The sequence below is a fragment of the Solenopsis invicta genome, chromosome 16 (genome assembly GCF_016802725.1).
Source record: "Solenopsis invicta isolate M01_SB chromosome 16, UNIL_Sinv_3.0, whole genome shotgun sequence".
Classification (NCBI taxonomy): Eukaryota; Metazoa; Arthropoda; class Insecta; order Hymenoptera; family Formicidae; genus Solenopsis; species Solenopsis invicta.
This window is the reverse complement of record NC_052679.1, coordinates 18,885,371-18,909,387: the sequence shown is the minus strand read 5'-3', so window position 1 is coordinate 18,909,387 and position 24,017 is coordinate 18,885,371. Positions and strand designations below refer to the sequence as shown.

At 37.5% G+C, this 24,017-nt stretch overlaps 1 protein-coding gene across 10 annotated transcripts in view; it reads left to right on the top strand.

Moving 5' to 3' along the window:
- LOC105193137 (potassium/sodium hyperpolarization-activated cyclic nucleotide-gated channel 2) overlaps positions 1 to 23,458 on the top strand; it is a 138,343-nt gene extending 114,885 nt beyond the window's left edge. For 3 of the 10 annotated variants that reach the window (XM_039458562.1, XM_039458559.1, XM_039458561.1), the window contains 8 exons: positions 2,417 to 2,524; positions 7,691 to 7,840; positions 8,482 to 8,700; positions 8,789 to 8,935; positions 9,160 to 9,277; positions 9,415 to 9,703; positions 10,786 to 10,921; positions 11,439 to 23,270. In XM_039458562.1, the coding sequence (XP_039314496.1) occupies positions 2,417 to 2,524; positions 7,691 to 7,840; positions 8,482 to 8,700; positions 8,789 to 8,935; positions 9,160 to 9,277; positions 9,415 to 9,703; positions 10,786 to 10,921; positions 11,439 to 11,585 (1,314 nt within the window). In that variant the 3' untranslated portion in view covers positions 11,586 to 23,270. Of the gene's footprint in view, positions 1 to 2,416; positions 2,525 to 7,690; positions 7,841 to 8,481; positions 8,701 to 8,788; positions 8,936 to 9,159; positions 9,278 to 9,414; positions 9,704 to 10,785; positions 10,922 to 11,438 lie in introns of all 10 variants that reach the window. The other 7 variants (XM_039458563.1, XM_039458560.1, XM_039458565.1 and 4 more) reach the window with 5 other exon arrangements.
- Positions 23,459 to 24,017: the final 559 nt, after the last annotated feature.

Here is a 24,017-nt window from a genome sequence, read left to right as displayed (position 1 = left end):
CCCGAAAATTCCACCCATATATAAACTCGCCCTTATTTATTAATTAATTAAATAAAAAAAAAAGAATAGCAAACGCAGTGCTCTTTGTAACGAGTGCAAAAGCTTCCTGCCCGTGGCACGTACACCCAGTTTCCCTTTACATCGTAATTAAATCAGATAACAAACACGAGTGCCTTTGTGAGCACGCACATTAGAGTTAACAGCCGCACAGTAGCAAACCGCCGCGATAATGGTCGGGGCTGGTTGCATTCAGCGTGGCAAATTAAAACGTACTCGCGTGTGTACGCACATTAAGAGACGATAAATCATAGCTGTCATGCAGAAACGCGCGATTGTACGTCCGCGTGATTTTCGCGGCAAGGCGCGGCGACGCGCACATGGTCGGCGTGGCGCAAATCGCGCGTTTCTCATCAGTTATCGCACAATTATCGAGATGTTATGCATAAGATGTAAATACGCGACAGAGAAATGTCGTGAGATCGCAATTAACGTATTCTTGTCCTAATGTTGTCTGTGTATATACTTTTGCAATCTCATCAATGTTGCGACCAGATTACGATGTTCTCTCGAACTACACGGTGATCTTTTAAGGAAAAATTTTGATAATTCTCAAGTTTCTTCTGCCTTTTCGTGACTTTTGCATGGAATTTTTCAGAAAGATGGGAGCGTACTCCTTTGTAAATGTTTATCTCGTCACAGACTGTTTCTTTCAGCAGAGCAGCGATGCGCACACATTGCCCCGGGAAGAGCAGAATTTTTATATTTCACAGTTATCACATTTGCAGATTTTTCTCTCTCTCTCTCTTTCTCTTTCTCTCTCTTTCTCTCTCTCTCTCTCTCTCTTTCATCAATATGAATTTCATAAATCGAAGCTAAGGCAATGTTTAATATGTATCACCAACACAATAATTTTTGTTCCTTCAAGCGTAAGTTAATGTGCACTTTTCTTCTTCTTTTTTAGCCTTTCTTTCGAATAAATGTCCTTTTTCGATTAAATTACTAAAAGTGTTTCTTCAAGACGAAATGAGCAGCCTCTCCCATGTGAAAAAGTATCAAATTCTCTACGGCGTATATTGCAATTGAATTTTCATTTTAAATCAAGACAATGCCGTCAAATTTGCATGAAAGATAATATCAACAGTGTCACGAAGTCAATTACGTTCGCGTGCTGAATTACTTCAATGGATCTATAGACACGCCCAGGATCAAGTTACACGGCTTTGCAAGTTAATCGCGCGGTTTTTTACTCAATCTGTAAATCCACCATGATACCACATATATATACAGATCCGCTAATTAATTCATCGAGCTTCATCCGAGCTTGAAAAGGAATTGCGGCTTCACGCTTGGCGCGCGACTGCTAATTCGATAGCTTTGATACCAACGAATGGCTTGTTGATTACTAATTATCTATATTAATTCACGGATCATCGAACTGTTACTCTTCGTTATCGTGTCGTACCCTTGCCGATACTTTCGCGTGCACACACTCGCTCACATCATCGAAAATCGTTCTTTGCGACCCTCACTCACACTTTACCGAACTCTCTCTCTCTCATCACTCACACGATTGGTCGATCGATCGATCGTTTTTGGTACCCAGAGATTACGGCGGCCGACACTCGCCGACGAAGCGAGAATTCGCACTGACACCGATATACCAATATACTGACACCTGATGTAATTATTTACTCTATTTATGTGCTTGTGTATGTGCCAGTACTAGCGTTCAGGAGGGAGGATGGAAAATGAGAGGTACTAACACCTTATATCTATGTAAATATATAACTATGTCGTCTTTCTCTACTTTTTTTTTTAATTTATTTCGTCATTAAATGAAAACTAGCGTGGTCGTGCGCGTACGGCCTGATTTAATGGATGTCACCGTTAAGAATGTACAGTGACGTCGATTACTACTTTCACACATCTGCTGGCGGACATCGCGATCCGAGTGTACTTCGCACAATTATAGCGAAAGAACGAAACTTCAGGGATTGGATTGCCTTTCAATGTTCGTCGTGTAACGTGGCCACTGTACCGCACACGGAAATTACTGACCCCCCTACGAGAGACGAGAAAAAGAAAATCGATCCTGCAACCGCCCGACAATCTCCTATACTACTTCCGTCTTACTTTTCGCCACTGTACCACCATACCATCTTGCAAATCTGTCGACTAATATATATATAACCGCCTACTGTACCAACTATACAGACGTTTCTGTCCTTCGTCCTCCTCACTGTTACTTTCATTCCGTTTCTTTCTATCTCTGTTTCCCGTTCTTTCTCTTACACTCTTTCCGACACACTATTTCTTCTACTTCCTTCTCTCTGTGAAATTTCTATTAACCTCTGCAGAATTTCTATTAACCTCTTCTTACTACGTCTGGCTATGTCCCGCTTTCTTTTGTTTCTAGATATTGCAGAACCTACAAAAAAAACGCACTGAGCGGAGGGGGCGCCTAAGTTCTGACAATATGACTAAAAAGAAGTCCGGTTTCAGCAAAAGCGAACTTATTTTTAAGGTAACCCGCCCTGGCGAACGCGCGAGCTCACGTCCACGCGATTCGCACTACGAATCAGCCTCAGCGATTTCCCATCCGGGTTTCCGCGAGACTCGGTAGAAGGAAGTAGACTCTTTCGACCGTCTCCTTATCGCCGACATTTTAATTAACGTAATGATTGAACGAGATCTCCGATAGTAAAGAACCGTTCGCATGATAATTTCTTGACACGAACGTTTTAATATGACATAAAAAATATAATCAATAACACTTGAGAAAGTGTCGCAAGCACCAGTGGAGATATTAGCAAAATATAACAGAAACTGTAGAAGAACCTCGTGATTCCACGCCTCAAAACTGAGCTAATATATCTCTGATCAGTGAATCAATTTTTTAAATCAATCGTTTATCTCCTTGCCAAGGGTAAATGCGTCTGCAAAGCAATAATTTGGAGCGTCACGCGGGAATCGGATGTTATTGAACCGATCGACTGTCGTTCTATCGGTGTCTCGCGAGGACCGGGAACGGGGCTGACGAGGTTAATTGGACGGAGGAGCTGTACGCTGATTGGCTCGTTGGTTTATTACAAACATTCAGCTTTTACTTTTTCCGCCGCATTATACATTTACATATATATATATAAATATATAATACCCGCAGCAATAGGCTATGCTTCTATACATTCACCATCGGCACCCGCCTAGCGATGAGAAAGTACATGTACATAACTATGTGTGTGATATATGACCCACGGAAATAGATAGAACAAAGAAAAAAACGCTCGGCTCGGTTAATTAATGAACCACCTTTGCGCCAGCACGGCGTCACCTCGCGGACGTAGAGGCCCCGATTTTCGATGATGGCCGATTGACAGCGCGATATCCGAACGTGAAAGTGAACCGAACGGGGACCGGTTGTCAAAAGTCCGGCGTAGCGACTCAAAACAATTGTATATTCGTGTTAAACCCTTCCTCTCTCCGTCTCTTTATATATATATATTGTATCTTTCTCTCTTTGTCTTCTCATTCTAACTTCCTCTCGTTTACTATATGACTGTTAGTTGTATCATCTACTTGTCTCCTCGATCCCCTTTCCCTCCCGCCTTTTCCCTTCCGATCCTATCGCGTCCCGTGACCCGATGGACGACCGCAAACCGCCTATTTCCACGCACTATCTTGTAAAACGCTTTTGATCGCTAGACGGTGTGCACGATCCTGTGAAAACAAGCGCACGTGATTGGGCGTCCCTTCTCTGTTGCTTTGTTGCAAATTGCACACTGTATATCAACTATGTATACCCGAGGTGCATCGCTACCTTAGATATAAAAGTACAGGAAGGAAATGGATACACACAGATCACATGCGCGAGCGCTAACGTAATAAACAATAAACGGATGCAATGCGTATGAGAGTAGAGCTCCGCTTATCCTCCCCTACCGCTGCTCTGCAAACCTGATTTTTCACCCTTGCCAGCCGCGCGTCTTACCCACCGCTGTCCGCTCTGTCGCTGCCCGTTCCTCCCCGCTCTATCGCTGCTTCTCGGCCGAGAAAGTGCACCTCTATATATGTGTAATACCGCTAGCTATCTGTGTGCTTGCAAATACGGAAAAGAAAAAAAAAGAAACAAAGAAACGACAGAAGAGCGAAGACGCTTTCGCCTTCTCGCTTCGTGTGGCTTAGCTTGCGCGAGGCTTAACAGCGCGACGTTTAATTTGGCAGCTGCGTTTTGTTCGTCGTTCCTCATAACGCTCATGATCACTCGAATTCGTCTCGGCCGAAATGCGAGGAACTCTCTCACCCCCCCCCCTTCCCCCACGACAAACATCTTTCTCTTCCGTGAACCCCGTATAACCTCGTCTCGGTTGTTCTCTGTTGTACCTTTAGTTTGCAGTACTCACTTTTGTTCCGGTGTCGTTTTAAAACGTTTATTGTCACCACTTACAATCGCCATCCGTTAATAGTGCGCTGACTCATTGATCGTTGATTGTTCATTCATCACATCGTGGAGACATAACAGAATCAAGCTTTCATCTTTACTGAACCTGTGACTGTCTCGTAGAAGAGAAGGTTGATGTTGAGTGTATCGTTTATCTTGTGTTTTCCTTCTTTCTTCTTTTCCTTCTTTTTTTTTTATTCTTGTTAATTTACGAAACCACGCCACGCACGTACATATACGTCGCATCGCTCATTACGGCATCGACGATATACGTATGCGTGTGCGCGTGTACCGTGTGTATTTCACGTGTACACGATTTTTTACTTGTAGACCAGGTAATGTATTCAGCTGTATGTCGTCTAGTTCATAAGTCTCCCATGTTTTTTACTTGTTTCCCGTAGGTGCAGAAACAATTATCATTGATCATCATCCATGGAGTGTCATGATACCCGATAGATAGCCAGTACCTCTAATAATTTATCGCATTTAAATAACCAGAGCCCCACGCTTCATCGAAATCCTACGGCGATTGGGCATCGAAGTGTCTCTCGTCGCCTTTTAACATTGTTGCAGTCTGTTAACTGTAAGTGTTTTCCATTTAATGACACAAGTCGACACGAACGTCGTTCTATCTTTCTTGGTATTCAATGAGTAACGAAGACAGAACGACACTTGTGTCATATGACTTGTGTCATATGGAAAGCACCTCGTGTCTGCTGATAACTGTAAATGCAATTCTTTTACAACCAGGTTTCCAGCATAATCGCACAAGTGATAAAGCTATGCAAGCCAAATTCGTATAATTAATTTCTTGAAAATATTGTATCACTAATGTAAAAAAAATGTCTGATTATTAAATTTAAGATAAATAATTGTTAAAATATAGCATATTATTATAAATGATTTTAATTATCGTTTGTTTATAAATTTCACGAGCACTTATCGCTGTAATTTTACAGCAATTAAATAATAAAGACAGAATATAAAGAGGAATGTTTCCAAAATTCACAGAACTTGATTATCTTCAATAAGATGGCACATCTGTTTGAGCTTATTGTACGCCATTATGTCATTACGTCGGTACTGCAATGGCTTCGTCACTTCTACGGTTTAAGTGCAAGTATAATTACTTAACCGTTATAGGTCCCACTGCCGTACGATTTCAAGATCATTATACCGCGATTGCCCAAGATTAGACAAAACGTAAATAGTTTCACCTGCTCTCCTCGCTTTTGCTGTCGCTTAGATTTATTAACAACAAGTATTTAATAAATTGCCAACAAAAATTTTTCACCTGACAACGCGAGGCGAGTACTACAAGAATTTTCTTCACGAAAGTATCAAACTTCCGTAAATTATAAGAGCAGGAAAGTGTATGGAGAATGATAAATATCGTGGACGATAAAAACAGAAAACTCGAAGGTTTGAACCACTTGCGGGTACTTGGGCAAGCGCGTTTAAGTTCGAAAACTTCAGTTCGTCGCCGCATATAACAGGACCCCGGGTTCGGGAGAATTTTCTTCGCACATGCCCAGACGACGGCGACGTCGTATTGGAAATTCATTTGCGCTATTGGCAGGGTATCCGAACGGAATCTCTCGAACACCGGAGACCGAATACGGTGCATGACATACTCATTATTGCAGCGCGCGTGTCGCATTTCGTTGCGAGTGCCGCACGCATACGAGTGCGGAAGCAGATATATATATATATATATATATATATATATATATATATATAAATGTCATCGTCACATATGTACATACGTTATGTACCTACTCATGAACATGAGTCGCACTTCATGATACCTCCAACGATCCTTAGATAACTCTATCCTTATCTCTCGACTAACAGGAGAACGCTGAGACTATCCGACTACAACCCTTCGATTAATTTATCAATCGCTCTTTGCCGATTTTGGTAACAAATAAAATCAAATGGATCTACCATATATATAAATTTCTAATTATACGTAGAAAAATATTAAAAATTCCTCTTGAAAATATTGATAATTTCATATAAAGATAAATTATAACATATATTTAAGTTCAAAATTTTTCTGATTATTATTTCGTTAAGCAATGATTTTATTAAAAATAGCAGAGTTATTTGTTAATATTTCACTTGAATGCATAATAATAATATTACCAAGAAAAGCAGAAACAAATTATTCAATCAAGTGTAGTAATTATTAAGAAGAATATCAAGATGCAGTTCTTCATGAAGGATAATAAATCGAAATAAGACAGAAGTCGGAATTTTGAAGGGTTAATTCGCCACGCGCGTCGGTACGTTCTCAGCGTATTCTCCAGCTTTTTATTTTAGTACGGACGCGGATTCCCATATCGTACTTATTGCGCACGATGGAGCCGAACAAATTGCAATTTACGTTTTAGAACCGAACCTATAACATCGATCTCATTGGATGAGCGTCGATTGTTTCTGTCTTTTTTTACCCTTTTTGTGTACGTCATATCATAAACATTTGGCGCATAAGCGGTTTGAGAATCTTGGCCCAACCAGTTGCAAATGATTGATATTTTTTTGTTAGAGCATTCGTAGAGTAACCAGTTATTAATCGACGTTTTAGGTTACATTGAATTGTTCTTTTGTGTGCCACGTGATGCGTATTTTCTAATGTAGCATGCTTTTCTAAACGGACAAAAAAAAAAGAGTTTTAACAGTTTGAGAACTGGCGATGACAACTTAGGAAAAATGTGACACCCTCACTTGAACTGTATATATCCGCGCTAAGATCTGAATGCGAGCATTAATTCTTGCTTGATGTACTGTCAATCATAAAGATCTCAATCTTTTAATCAGTTGTTAAACACAGCAGAAACCAATCTTAATTTTTCAAGTTTGTTGCAGGAAATCTCGAAATAAACAAGTTTTCTTCCAAAAATTTGTTATTTTATAAGCGTGGTACTAGATAAAGGGTTAAAAACAGTTTTATTCTCCATAGAATTTGTTTGTTGAATAATTATCAATATACGATCGGATCTTAGTGACGGATCCGTCACGTAGTTTACTCAGCATTCCTAAATCTGAGCAATAAAAACAGTAATAGAACCAATTGTATTCGACGAATTATATATTTAACGCGTTTTTGTGCAACACTCGCTTACTTGCTGTACACTACGCAATCGGAGCTTTTGGATAAACAAGAGAAGTTTTAACTAAAACGTGTGAGAAACATTCCGACGCGCCCGATCCGGCACGAGAGTAAAGCTCTAACGTTGTTGTTGGCAGTTCCTGAATATGGCGTCGGTGTTCATGCGGATTTTTAACCTGATCTGTATGATGCTCCTAATCGGCCACTGGAGTGGCTGTCTGCAATTCCTGGTCCCCATGCTTCAAGGATTTCCCAGTAATTCATGGGTGGCCATTAACGAGTTACAAGTGAGTAATCAATATTATTATTTAACTATATTGTACTCTGTTCATAATTCTAATAAACATTAAATTAATATATAATTTCAGGATTGAAAAATAATTTGTTTAATATCGATTTCACTAAAGCTCCCCATTCACTCAGCTGTTATTATCTTAATTTTTCTTCTTCTAAAAATTAATATATCATTTTTAAAATTGTTTATAAACGTATGTTTCTTTTCAAAATATATAAAAATAATAATAAACTGTACGTGACAGAGCACTCGGAAATTCTGTGCACAATGGAAGAACATTAGATATTAGGAATGGGAATTAGAATTTTTGAATCAGTTTCCTCAATAAGCACTACAGATAAATAATTAATGACGATGTGTTTTGTATAACATATTTATGCCTCATATTTTATTCGTATCCGTTACGCGTTACGTTTAATGTTCATTGGGGGAAACCAATTCCAAAATTCCGATTCCCATTCCCAATATCCAATATTCCTACGTTGTGTGCAGGGTCTTATTTGAGACGATTTGACAATCGTGAATTCTCAAGAAGCAAGATCGAACGAAACTTCGCATAAACTCTTTGTTCTTTGTGATGGAATTGGTAATCGATTTACAAAATATGTTATCTGACCTAACGCCTACTTGCAGGACTCGTTTTGGCTGGAACAATACTCGTGGGCCCTCTTCAAAGCCATGTCGCACATGCTGTGTATCGGGTACGGTAGGTTTCCGCCACAGTCCTTGACCGACATGTGGCTCACCATGCTCAGCATGATCAGCGGTGCGACGTGTTACGCTCTTTTCCTCGGACACGCGACAAATCTCATTCAATCTCTCGATTCCTCGAGAAGACAATACCGCGAGAAGGTAGGTAACACGTCATATAACGATGCGACACGCGCGAGAGTAACTTGTCCAAAGTTTATCTGAATTTAATTTTCCGATTTTTTCATAGGTGAAACAAGTAGAGGAATACATGGCCTATCGAAAATTACCGAGAGAAATGAGACAGAGGATAACGGAGTACTTCGAACATCGGTACCAAGGAAAGTTCTTCGACGAAGAGCTGATCCTTGGAGAGCTCTCGGAAAAATTGAGAGAAGTACGATAGGATCTTTGTGAAACATTTCATTGCAATTAAAAATTATATGTGTATAATATTTCGGGAAAAGAGTAGCAGAAAATCTCTTATTCTAACTGATGATATTAATATAATTAATATGATATTAATATTTAATATCGATCTTTAGAACTTGTCTAGAAAAGTTACAATATTTTCATTGAAAAAAATACAGATAACTACGAAGAGATTGCGCCTTATTTCAGGATGTGATAAACTACAACTGCAGATCGCTAGTAGCATCCGTGCCCTTCTTCGCCAACGCCGATTCGAATTTCGTCTCGGATGTCGTGACGAAACTCAGATACGAAGTCTTCCAACCAGGTATCAATTGTCATAAACGCGTTCTCTATCCACGCAAGTAAAAGCGTCTCGTTTAGAGAGAGTATCCCGAGAGGATATTTTCTCGCGCGTCGCTCAAGAACCGCGTGTAACATTCGAGCGTGTACGTATACTTGCAGGTGATATCATCATTAAGGAGGGTACAATCGGTTCGAAAATGTACTTCATACAAGAAGGCATAGTCGATATCGTGATGGCAAATGGCGAAGTCGCGACCTCGTTATCGGACGGGTCTTACTTCGGTGAAATCTGTCTGTTGACGAACGCAAGGAGGGTAGCGTCGGTTCGAGCGGAGACCTACTGCAATCTCTTCAGCCTCTCGGTGGACCATTTCAACGCCGTACTGGACCAGTATCCCCTAATGCGCAGAACGATGGAGAGCGTTGCCGCCGAGAGGTATAAGCTTTGGTTAGGTTTGTTCTATCGAGTTGGTGTGCTAATAGATGTCAATCATCACTCCCACTCCCATCTACTTTATTTGAGCATTTCGTACTGTCCGACAAAACGGAGATCAGTCATTTGCCGCCTGCGAAAATCATCTCGCTCTCGCCTCAACATACCGATTTTCGTATGTGTTTGTTAGAACTCGAACGCTTATTTTACACACACGTACACACACATACGTCAATGAAAATTTTCAATGAAAGAAAAATGAAAGAATAAAAGCGACGTATTGTCGCTCATTGATTTTCTCGTGACACACTTGAGCGAGACAGTTGGAGAGTTGGGAATAATTTGAAACAAATTTGTGATGAAAGCGCACTAACTTACGATACTTAAAATGAGTTGAGAGAGTTAAATCCGTTCGAAATATCTTTGACGCAAAAATATAATCGAAATTTATTTTATACTCATGTGCATGAAAGGGAAAATATCCGATGTAGTGATGTATATCGTGAAATCGAATATTACCCGATTAAATAAATAATAAGTGCAGTCGCGACTAAAGTTTTACACTCTCGACACATTCATTACATAATAATATTCTATTTATAATTTGGCATAACATATTTTATAAATTATTTGAAGTATCATTTTTGTCACACGTCCGCGTAAGAGCTATTCTTGTGCCGATTCGATTCGAAAAGATTATATTCTAAATTTGTAAATTGTTTTCTCGATATTACAAAAATATTAATGGCAAAGGACTTCCCGAATGAAAATCGATACATCGAAATAATGTATTCGCTACTTTTTTATTTTATTTTATGTATTCGTGTATTATTCAAAATACAAAACTGTGCGCGGTCAGTGTGACAAAGATAATTGATTTTTTTTATCGGTTTATTTCATTCGATTACCTTTAGCAGTGCAAGTAGTATCGAAGCAAATAATAATCAGTGTTGAGTACAGATGATAAGCGGCGGGTGTTGTAAAGCGTCACGAAATGGAAGAATCTCTGTGCTGCTAAGTGGTTTAGAATTTGTGTGAATAGTAGTCGGTTATGTCCCATGCGACATTCCCTACGCTTAATCATGCTCTCTTTGTAGGCTAAACAAAATCGGCAAGAATCCTAATCTGGTGGCTCATCGCGAGGAAGATCTTGGCAGCGAATCAAAAACGATAAATGCCGTAGTAAATGCGCTCGCGGAGCAGGCCGCGCATGCCAGCGCCAGTGAGGAATCGGTAAGTACACGAATGAATGGATGGTGCAATGCGCTATGATTAAACTATTAGGATACATTTTTTGTTTTTAATAGCGTTTCTTTTCTTAACCAAAAGAAAAAAATGTTCTTATAAGAAAAAAATTCTTATTTTCGATGTATATGGATAGATTGACTTTGCTAAAGTATCTAAAAATTTAGCTCAATATAGATCTGACAATTTTATTAGCCCATCAAAATAATTATGTTAGAGTCTCAAATTGATTGCTAGAAATTAAAACATTTTTGTAGCACTGCTCATCATGCGTTAACATCCGTTATAATTATTTTGGCAGTCGAATGAAATTATTTTCAGATCTGTAACCAGCTAAATGTTTAAATGCTTCAGCAAAATCGTTCTTTCTGTGTACTTTTATCCCTAATCTTATTGATTGAAATTTATCCCTAATCGACGAACGAAACACAAAGTCCTGCGTTTCTCGTATCTTTACAAAAATAAATGAGCGCGTGTGTCATCTGCGTAAAATTTATCATTTCAGGTACATAGTATGGAGCTCAGAACGCTGCCGGCTTGCCTGTTGCCCAGACCAAAGTCTGAAAACAATTTCGCGAGCCAAGAACTCACGAGGGAAGGACGAAGGATCTTTCACAAGAGCGACACTTTCCACAAAGATTCGTATCAATGACGACACTCGTTTTACTAGCATATGCAGAGATACTAACGGCTCCATGTTCGAAGAACGATAGAACTTTATCTTATCGACCACGGGACAACTGGCGGTTTTGTGCCCGGTGCTAGGGCGATCCTATAGCAGCGGTCTATACATAGATATCGGCCATGCCAGTAGTCCTTTAGCAATCGATTTATAGCGCCTTCTTATATTAATCTGACGGCATTTTCGTCCAGGACCGCAAAACCGCCGAGACCGAGTCCTATGCTCCAACTGTGATACAGATTCGCGTCAAATAAAACATCGCAAGAATTATATAAATACATTCTTGGTGATATATAAAATTATCATAAAACATATATCGCAAAATAATTTCACGATGGAAATGAAAGGTTTGAAGAATAAAGGAAAAAAAACTTTTACATTTTAGGCCCCTTTATCTTTCAAACTTGGTTCGACTTCTTTTATTTAAAAAGTGAGGACGAAGCATTCCACATAATCGCGAAAATTCAATCTTTCACGAGAGGCAGAAAGAGAGAGAAAAAGAGAGAGAGAGAGAGAGAGAAAGAGAAAGAGAGAGAGGAAACATCTGTATCTCGGTTGGAGAACATGGAGCCACGTTTTACGCCGCGTCTCTTCATTGAGAATAATCGCCGCGTCGCATCAGGTGCAATATTAATGGATGGACGCAGCGAAGAATGAAGATCTCAAAGACGACGAAGAGCAGGCCTAGAAGTTTATAGAGAATATGTAGCCCACGTCGCGTGGGAAAAAAAAATTAGGTATAATCCTAAGTAACAGTGTAACGATGCGTAATTCTCTGTGATTTTGCAAGTTGACGTTTCGCACCTTAGGAAAGAAGAAAAAAAAACCAGTATAATCTACGTGAAGAATTAGAATGCTCTTTTTTTTAAGGCAACAACTAACATAGAGGAATCGTACGTCGTAAGACCAGAACATTTCGATTAAGTTGACGATTTATCTTTAGCTTCGTACTGCATTAGAGCCGCATAAATAGGTGAAACGAATAAATGCATAATACTCCGTGCGGGGAAAGAAATAGAAGAACGAAAAGAGAAACGGTAAGATGAGTTACAGTTGTCGGTGAAAAGGCTCTTTTTCTGTTTTCAGACGCGAAATAAGTTTGCGTTCCGTAATCTCGCTTGTTTGATAGAGCCTCCTTATTTCGCTACGGTTTCAGTTCACTTCGAGAGTGTTATAACACTAAAGCCGAGTGACGATTATATGTTGCGACTCAAATGTCGGATAATATTCGATAGACCGTCCTGGAATACAGAAAAATATGATCGGTAAGAGAGAAATTACACGCGTATTTGAGAATTCGCGGACGAATCCAGAAAAAGAGAGTAAAGGAGAGAGCTTGAGATGCGGTAATACGGATTAAATCGGTTCTACAAATGCTACCGAGGGCCCGAAGGCTGTGTTTACTTGTTGAGAGTCTTTCGGGCCGCTGTGGTTACATGTCAATGAATGAATATTAAGCATAACGCGAGCAAAGTATCTTTTTATGAGATGAAAACAAGAAAAATACGCGAATGTACTATAAAAGAAGCTATAAATACTATGTAATAAATTATTATTATTGTTACGATTATTACTTGCAATGATTACTACACCACTACCGCATAATTAGGCGACTAAATAAATTACAAAAAAAAAAAGATATACATACATATATGAAGTATTATGCATAGTGGTTAAATATCGTGTTGCAAGATAACCTTATAATGTTCAGCTCTACGTGCGAAATGGTTTTGACTAAACACCGACTAAACCGATACTTAAGCAGTTTATACATCATGATCCCCCCGGAGCTTGATCTATTGTATTCCGTTTAAATACCGTTTTATAAATACCAATATCTTCGAGGCCAACTGAACCATACCGATCGATCTCGCTTTGCGTATTTTATAGACGCTAATCGGAATCAAACAGAATATTTCATTTTAAATACCTCCTAACAGAAGAAGATTCAGCGTAAAAAGGTTTTCGAAAGATAATTGTAGTACTATTTAGTTTACAACTATAAAACCTAACGAGCTCTTTAGTTCTTAATCCCGAAGAGCACAAGTAACAGTTTCACTTCGCGACATAATGTCTCTGAATTTCTACAAAATTATAACAAAGCAACCAAAATTTAATCAAATTTATTAAGAAAATTAATTTGTTTTTTCCGTGACAATTTACACATAAAATTAATAAAATCAAGAAATTTCTTTCAAACGGAGTATGTTGAACCGTGTTGCGCTCTTCAGGATTAAGGAAACGTCCTTTCGACATTAGTAGGCATGCGATCGAACGCAGCTATTCGCTTTTATTTTCTCTCAGATTCGAGATTACGAGTGCTCCCTTCCACGTGAAAAGCAAATCGGTCATCCTCTACTAAAAATAACGCCCGAATGTTATTTTTACTTATATGATGACGAGACGACTCCATTTTGCGGGCGCACGATTGCAAGGAGTGAGCCGATCGTTTTTTCTAGTTGACGCGTATATCGTACACGTTATCGCGAATACATGTACATATGTCTTCACGTAAGGGTTTAGACGCGCGTTTCATACATATGTAAACATAAAACACTTACACATGCGTGCAAGAGGGAGAGAGAGAAAGAACGAGCGAGAGAAAATGAAAAAGAAAAAAAGTACCTATTTTTCATGTAAGAGAGACATAGTTTTCTGTCATTATTTACATCTTCAACACACGTCTCATCCTAAATATACATATATAAATATATAAATACTATATAATAGCCACGAGAGAGTGTAAGGAAGAAAGAATGCGTACGAGAGGTCAAAACATTTCAATGGTAGAGTAGTCGTAGACCGCATGATCGACGTTTTTATAGTTTAATCTGTACGAACGGTCTAGGATTAATCTGCCGGTTCGGGCCTAAGAGGTACGCATTAATATATAAATATTATAAATAAATAAATATATATATATAAAATATTGTTACTGTGCTCCGAGACGAGTGCGAGGGAAAGAACAAAGTGATTGACACACAAAAGAAACAGGAAGAAGCTGTACTCTTACTACCACTGCTAACTGATAGACACTATTTAGCTACTGTCTACTTATGTCGATAAAACGATGGGAAAAGAAGGATAAGAAGCTGCGGCAAGGAAGCGCTGTGTTAGTACTCTACTCACATACACATACAAGATATTACGTGTACATAATACCGTACGTAATATGTACGTAAGGAGATACGCATCTCTATAGCGCTCTATACGAAAGAAAAGTCGGGAGAGAATAACTCTTTAGGATTAAACAGAGAGATCGTGTGACTATTGTGAGGCGTGTGAACCTTACTTCCGTAAATGCTAACAGACAAGAGTGAGACACTTATTAAATAAAAACAAAAAAAAAAGAGGTGAATAGTTTTTGTATTGAGTCAGGTCGCGTGTGAACAGCGGTATATTGAATTTGGGGGGGAGGGGGAGACAGAGGAGTAAGGGACAGATCCGGAAATCGGAAATGGATGCATATAGTGTCTGTGAATCGATAGTAGTTGAGAAAACCGGAGATAAAAAAACACGAGAAAAAATCGCAGATCTATATCGTTGCAAAAAATTAACCGAATTACGAGAGCATTAAGCGGCTCCTAGACGCTCAATATCATTGCATAATATTATTGATTGTCTGGAGGACATATCGAGTTTGTTTTGAATTGTCTAGAAAAATATTGGACAATGTTATCGGTCGTCTAGCTGCAGTGAGCACAACTGTCGTTCGAAGTTGATTAAAGTGCGTCAATTCATATAGAGCATGCAGAATGAGACGCCGCGAAGAGAAGGACGAGATCGTGAACGGGTGTTTCAAATTTCACATATCAATCGTTCTGTTGAGAGACGTCGCGAAAGTATATGCTGGATGCGTGAATTGTTTTTACAGCGCGCTCGGTAAAAATGCTTAACTAGTATAGCGTATCGTACTCGATTTTTTTTCCATTTCTTTTTAGAGAACATTCGATCTCGCAATTTATAAAGCAGACTTGAGGCTTGAGCAAAATTTCCACGTATCGTGCACCTTTCGAGTATCCATCGAGTAATCTCACTCGTCAAACATCGCGCTAAATAAACAGAACGACCGTCTAAAAGTTATCTACCCCTCGAAGTAGACTTACAATTTCCGTTTCCGGTTTCAAGGATCGAAAGCTGTAAGAACAATCGACGAAGAAACATGCGACTGTCCAAAGCTAAATAAAACTCTATTAGATGATCCGCTGTTAAGCGTTTCTCAATAGTTCTTGCACGGTGACACGGTACCCCCGGAACAAATTTCCGAAAAATCCATTTTATTCTTACGTATCATTTCATTAGATGTTGCACACTATCAAATATAACCTCAACACTGGATAAAATTATCGCGATTGAATATCGTCATTTTAACGATTTTGGCAAATGTAAACGTGTCATTTTAAAATCCGCTAACATTGCCCGTTTTTCTAAAGCCGTTGAAAATCAAATGTGATTGAAACAACGAATTATGCACACATCAGAGCTCGCGCGTGCGATAATTCTTGTATAATATTAAATAGAAGTGTAATCACGTAGATCTTAACAGTTGCTCGAACGCAATGGTGTTATCACAGGTCACGATTTTTTTTTCCTCTTTCAAGGAATCATTCGCAATCGGAAGAGCAGTAGATAATCCTTCGCCGAACGTCGCGTCGCATTAAACGACCGTCATAGAATTTACATCATATCTGTTTCGATAATGTCTGGCTGCGTAATGAGAATTTTACATGAAAAATTACTATCTATTACTAACAAATTTTCGATTTTTATGCTCTCCTTAAATCTCTTTGAATATCGTGACACCGTGTGAAAGCTAGGGCAGCTAACTGGGAAACCTGCGTAGTACGCCTTGTAAAAAAAAAAAAATAATAAAATGAAGAAAACATTACCCTAGCGTCAATTTTCTACGAAAGAGAGTTTTCTACAGGGTTCACACCATGAGCGGGAATTCGATGTCGTGCTTATGGTATGAATATGTATGTACGCTGTTGCGGCGCTGATATGAATCTACCGACGTTTTTTCTATTACACGTTATTGCGTTTGTAATTATACGATCGTTTTTTCGAGCGTGCGAAGGAAAGCAGACTACAGCGGGGAGCGCATTATCAGTTAATAGTGAGTGCTTGCTAGAGATCGATTGGACGGATGCGAGAAGACACTTCAAATGAGATGCTTCGATTTTTCTACGCGACTTTTCGCTTCCGTTTCTTTAGCGACTCGAAGATTTACTTGGCGTTTCGTAAAATAAAATTTTTCGGGAAATTTAGCTGCAGAGATCGTACGAAAATTTGGATGAAATACATGGCAGAGTAGGAGTGCTACGGTTTTATAGACAAGTACATTGCCGATATCTTTCACGAGGCTAATGGTGTAGCTTGTACAATAGTACTCCCGCAAATATCTAACGATTATTTGAGGATGTTAATATTAATAATGTTAAAAGAATCGAACTCTTTCATTGAATACATGAAAAGTAAACGAGTTTATGTGACAAATTTACTCGAATTTAAGTAGAAATTTATATTTAAAATTGCACTAGTAATTCGAATTCGCGAACGATTGCTTTAATTGATGCTACACCATTACTCGCAAAAGATCTTCCATGTGCCATAAGAATAAAAAGTAATAATAATGAATAAACGTGCGGATTATGCCGTTCTACGCTGCTGTGCGTATTTCATTAAGGTCAGCTCATGCTGTGAGTAAGCAATAATTAATAGCAAGCATTTAATTAATTCGAACGAGGAAATCAATCGGACCTTCAGCTAATAACGCTTGGTATGTACGAATATCTCAAGCTATCGTACGACATCTCGGAGATGCAGTTGCACCTCGTTAGGCGCGTCACTCTCTATATCGAGTGGAAGTTAATAGCCCGTACGCGTTCTGGCCGAAGGAACACACACTCGTGCTTTTCGAGATCTGTAACTTCTTCTCGTTTCGCGATTTACGTAGCGATTTGCAATTCGGTATACTTTACTAACGGGATAATTAGGCGTACCAAGTCTAGACGGAGAAACTGCATGCGATTAGGTGAAAAAAATTAGCGCGGGCCGCGAATGTGCAAGCCGCATACCTATCTATATATATATATAAATATAAATATATATAAATATAAATTCGAATCGAGGTCACACTTCTTTTCTAATGGGGCCGTCGTTTCTTTTTAAAAACCGATTCGATCCTAGCCTGGCTATATTATATATATTTAGGGAATTAACCGGCCGACTATACTTTTATAAAGTGTACGAGAAGTATTTCACGCGCGTATTTAGACATCGGCACCTTTAAAATATACTTGCCATAACGAATGCCTTAGCAAAATGTTACTGTATAATTGAGGTACCACGGGAGAGAAGGTATATAAAAATAAGTATACATGTCATACGCATGGCACACGTACATACACACGGTATATACACACATAAAAAGCCATACACTCAAACAAACACACAAATAGGCAAATGAGTCAAAAAAGCCAATGCACATCAAACATAAGTAGAAAACATAAGTAGAAGAGAGAGTACCTACATTCACCGCGTGCACGCATAAGATATACCGTGATCGCGATCGGTCGCGATAGATATTATACGTGTAATCACGTTAACAAATAACCGATAGAAGTTGAACAATCACTCGAAAGCAGTGTACGCGAGACTTCTCAGAAGCGCACGAAAAAATACAAGTAAGGGATGAGGGTGCAAAGTGAGAGTATATAATTAAATGTATTATATTAAGATTGAATTACTTCTTAGTGAGTGAAAGAGCGATCATTAATCATGTACATACCATCGATAGCAATACTCAACTTCGCCCGTCCATTCAGTTTCTACGTCATACGTTTCGCGTAGGAAAGCTGAATTTTAATTTATCTATTATTAAACTTTAGAGTTCATCTCTTAAACAAAAAGAAGTCGGAGAGAAAAAAGTCAACGTAAAAATACTGTAAACTAATTTCTTTCTAACCTTTTTTATTTTAAACGTCGTCATGCCTTGACACATGTGCCATATGGAAAAGAGGAACCATAAAATGTTTAGATATTAAAGAATATAGCACGGAAATTCTTAATATAAAACAAATTTTTGAAAAAATCTAAGTGATTTGCACTTAAATAATTTTTTTCTCATAATCGTAAAATGGCAGTTTTGAAGAAATCTGAAAATTGATTAAGAAATATAAAAATCATTAGTTATACTGTATAATTGCAATAAAAAATTATTTTTCGCGATCTTTAATTGATAATGTCAAAGTAATTTGCATTGAAAATATTCGCGCGCATATTTCATATCATATTTTTATCTAGCGGCATTACACGCTCGATACGAGTAAATAAACGAATATCTCTCGTTTAGTTTCGTCATCAATATCGCGTTTGCAATTATTTCTTTCTCAGGCGTGTGATTAAGCAAATACTAAATCAATACGATGCCAATCGATTAAAGCGATTTTCCCCCAAACAATACTCAAATATAAGATTCAAATTCTGTCAACGCACTCTTCGTGATTCGGTATTATCAATTCATTTCGATATTACTAGTTGTTGAAACTCGGCCACTTATAAATCAAATTATTAATAATGACATACTATTTAAGATATCATACATTCTGCAGCAATATATTTTATGACCATTTATTCGAAAGCGTTCTTAGTTTTTTATCTGAAAAAAAAAGAACGTCTTTTTTTTTAGTGCATATCGTCACATATTGTGTCCTGCCTGCCGACGAAATTATACATGCATTTCTGCATGTATAACATTCGGGTACAGCACGACGAGCGCGAAATGCATCATGTACACGTACACAAACACATATACACACGTACACATGCATACTCCGAGATTTCATACAGTATCACACTAGCGACTAACTAGTTGAAGAACTATGTATAAGAAAATGAGAGTAAAAAAAAAAACAATATCAAGTATCAAAGGTCAATGGCAAAATAGTTGAGACTATAGCTTCGTGGCGAGGAAAACAATTATTTTCTATGCTATTATTTAATCACTGATAATGTAATCTATGTTAAATATGTCCGTGCGTATGCGTGTACATTGCAATACGTCCTCGTGTGCTTAACGAAGCTTTATGAAACTCTACATAGAAACATAGATGTCCAAAACGCACGATTACGACGACTATATATTTCTAATCGAACTACTATTCTATGTCTCGAACTACTTCTCGTTGGAGATTATTTTCCAATTACCGCTATAGCGAATACCGCATTAAACGGACGTGTTGCCGACGTACACGGACGCCCGGACAGACGTGTACATATATATAGAATGAATTGCAAATAAAATATTACAAAGCGACACGCGTTCTACCAGTGAAGTCAATCGCGATAAATCGTATAAGTAGCGGAGAGAACAATTTCAAGAGAAACAAGTATTAAGGCTAATCACGTAGTGGGAAAAAGTAACGACGTCTCTATGCTGAAGTCGGCGAAAATAAGGCAAACGTTTGTATATTTCGTCAATAGATTTCCACATGCATTTACAACGCGACTAACGTAAACGCCTGTGAATACATTACTCTGATTTATCGGTCGTGATGAGTTACTGGCGAGTGTTAAAATTAGAATTTCAATCGGCGTTAATTCGACGAATCGATAATCTTTGTGATGAATACTTTACAAAAAAAAAAAGAGTTTGCGTTATCGCATAATAAGAGGTAAATGCGAAAGAAAAGCATCAAATGAAATGTAAAAATTAAAAAGATCTACATAACACTTTCCTTGCAAGAGATATGATGACGTATTTGTAAAAAAATTTAAACAATAGCATTTCTGGGATTGTCCTTGTTTCTAGACAGCACTTGTATGCTGATAAAAATGTTTACTTTCGTAATAATCATTAATGAACAGATATTAATATAATTTAGTGCCTTCGCTGCTATTTATTCTAAGAATAAATACTTTGGTGCAATTAGTATAGCCTGTTCAAGAAACTGATTTCTCCTCATACCATCCTATGACTCATGTAAAGATTTCTTGGATGTGGGTGTATTATACTGTATTACAATTTCGTGCGTAGGTTTTTCTACCTAAATAATAGTAACAACATAGAAGAAACTTTATTTTCTGTAGTATAACAAAAACGCGCGAGATAAATACCTAAGATAATTAATGTAAAAGTGTCTTCTACTAATTCTTCTTCTAATTTAGTTCGATTCTTAACAGAACTAAAAAACACATTTAAACTTTCAACATCAATAAATGCTCTAAAATCTGGATATACTTCAATTTAACATGCACTACAAAACAAATTGCAAATATTTTAATTTTTAAAATTGTATTAAATTTTCACATACATATTTACTTATTTTTTTAAACATAAATTATATAATTATATAACTTGACTTTGAACTGAGTGTTTTTGAGTTACAAATAAGATGCATCTGCGTATCCTTCTTAAAAATTTGATGGGAAGTATGCAGCAAGTATGTGAAATAATTAAATTCAGAATATCTCTGCGCACATTTCTTCGTGTTTATCAAATAAATTTCCTCGCAGAAAATGAGACGGTTACGTCAAAGCTGGCAATCAATAATGATATATATAATACTTGTCATAACAGCGAACTACGATTATCATCGTGATATATCGCAAAATACGCCAATATTGATTGCGTTGCGGACTATCACGAAACAAAAAATATAATATCAGTTCCAGGATTCTCTTTCATCCTAAGTTTAGTTATGTACACCATCGAAATTGTATACAGTAATATTGTTACATTTCATGGCACATTAATTCTAAGATTTTCTTAAATAAAGGTAACGATCTTCTTAAATATTGACTTCCATAGAAAGTATTACGTTAACGCTACATTTTACGTTATATTTCACCAAGAAAAATTCTCTTAAAGAATTATTTCAATCCAAATTTAATTGCATAATCGCTATGAAACAGCAAATTTTTCTCGAACTGATAGTAATATAAAATCATGGATACATCGCTTTTTTACGCATTGAAAAGCGTTTCATTAATGCATTCGAGTTTGTCTTCTTTCAGATTCGGATTTCGATAGCATCGCTTGCTGAGGACCATGCATTCACATGTCCATAAACGTCGATCAATTTTGTAAAAATTGAGATTTATTGAAAACAACAGAAAACATAACAAAAAATTAGGATTATGTAGATCTCTTTGAGTCATCCTTAAAGATGATAATTTCATGTAAAATATACAATTATGTTGAAATGTCAATTTATCTAATTTTTTTATTTAACTTGAACATTCATACTTAAAAATCTATTTCAAATTAAATTATTTCTTTATTTTATTTTTACTTTAGTAGCAAATAATAAATCAAACTAATTAGTTTGGAAAAATTTACGTCATAATGAATGAATCCATGGTCTTTGGATTGCGAAGGTCGAACAATCCTATAAAAAAAAAAGCCGCTCCAGATAAGAACGCGACTACGATTCAGCGATCGGTTAAGTGTTCACTTATTCGCGACCTTTATAAAATGAAAGATTGTTACGCATACGATTTGCAGCTTTGGAAACGAGAGTGCCGAATACTACGTGTGTATTAGTGAATTATGCGATACTCTGACGAGGACGATCAAGACGACGACGGCAACAAGGACGAAAACGTCAAACTAGTTTATTGTAAATTATCGCTCACGAGAAACGAGAACGAATGGGAATTGAGTACCTATGTACATTGAATATACATATGGGTATATATCCGCGTGTACAGTCGAAGCCCAATGTAGTATGTAAATAAGCCAAGCGGACAATACATGAAAGAGAGAAAGAGAGCGAGAGCGAGAGAGTGCGGTGATGAGAAAATAGAAACAAAAATTGGAAAAAAAAGGGACCGAGTGATGTCGCGCGTTGAAATAGAAGCCGGCAGGGTTCGCAGAGGAGAAAGCTTTCGATTCCAGGCACACAAACAAGATTAATTAACTTGCAGTGTTAACAAGCGTCGTGACAAATGATCGTGGATTGATGATATAGCGTTATATAATACCAACCTCTCGTCTCGGGCGAGACTTTTCTCCACGTGCGAACGCGAGCCGACCCCTGTTGACGGTGGGTTAAAAAACAAAAAAATAAAAAAAAAAACTTTATTACAGCCACTTGAAGGAAGAATTGAACGACCGTGTTCGTAACTTAAACAAAACTTAAACGGCCGGCCGGCCGCTAATCGATCGGTAGGCTTTAGAACCCTCAGTCTAATTAATTAACGCAAATATATGCATCAACGTCGCGTCGAGTCGATAAAATTGGCATCAACTGCTCCGCTAAAATATCGATGCATCGAGAGAAAAAAAAAAGAAGATAGACTTGAATCCCTACCGATGGGTGCACACTTCGATATTTCATTACGGGCTCAACCTACAAAGTGCGAAGCGCGCGATAGCCGGTATTTTAACAGAACTCTCACGTTTCGCGCCGCTACTGTGCCCCATTCATTCAATCTTAATCAACAGCGAAGGCGTTTATCGATTTTACACAATGTAGGTATCTTAATACATAGGCGTATACATACTATTGCGACGCGTAAGTCAGTCGACATATACATAGGACGCGGCCAAGACATATGGCGGGCATATACAACAAAGTGATATCTGTAATGAAACGACTGTATACATATGTATTGAGAAGAAAGAATTATATCGTATGTTGATGACATTAAAATGCACACTGGTCGTAGCGATATTTTTTATCGAAAGTGCTCAGCGAAGTCTACTGACCCATACTGACTCACTCACTGACTCGCTCACTCACTCTGTCACTCCGATCACTCACTATCCACTCTCACTACAGTATATATGTTACGAATATGTGCTTTATATAGTTTAACAAAATAAATTATTTCAAAAATTTACAGTGTCTGAATGCCTCCCATTTCCAGTGTGAATATTTCTTTTTTCGTGTGTACGCGAAGATATGTACCTACCTACATGTGTAGTGTATATTTCATAATAAAAGAAGATTTATACATTAATTTACATACACCGAGAAAAAATCTTGAAATGTCTTCAAAAAATTTTAGTTAACACAAAAAATTATTTACTCACTGGTCTAATAGTTAATTTATTTGCCAGTCAAGTCAAAAATTTCCTAATTAAAATATTTATGTAAATAAAATAACTTTTAATCAAGAAATCTTTTCTTGCAGTTCTAGAAAATAATCTATTGTTGGTTCCTGTTTTATATTCAAGATAATCAAATTGTTTAATCTAAAAAATCAACATAATCAAGTTTAATATTATTAGTTTATTTATAAAATTATTTAAATATAAAAAATGTAAAAATACAAAATTATATAGTAAGATAATATGTCTATTCATTTAAAAATAAATATTTTTACTTAAAAAGAAGAAATACTTGCATCAAAATACATTGTTTCAAGAAAATGTATTTTTTTTTAATAAAAAAA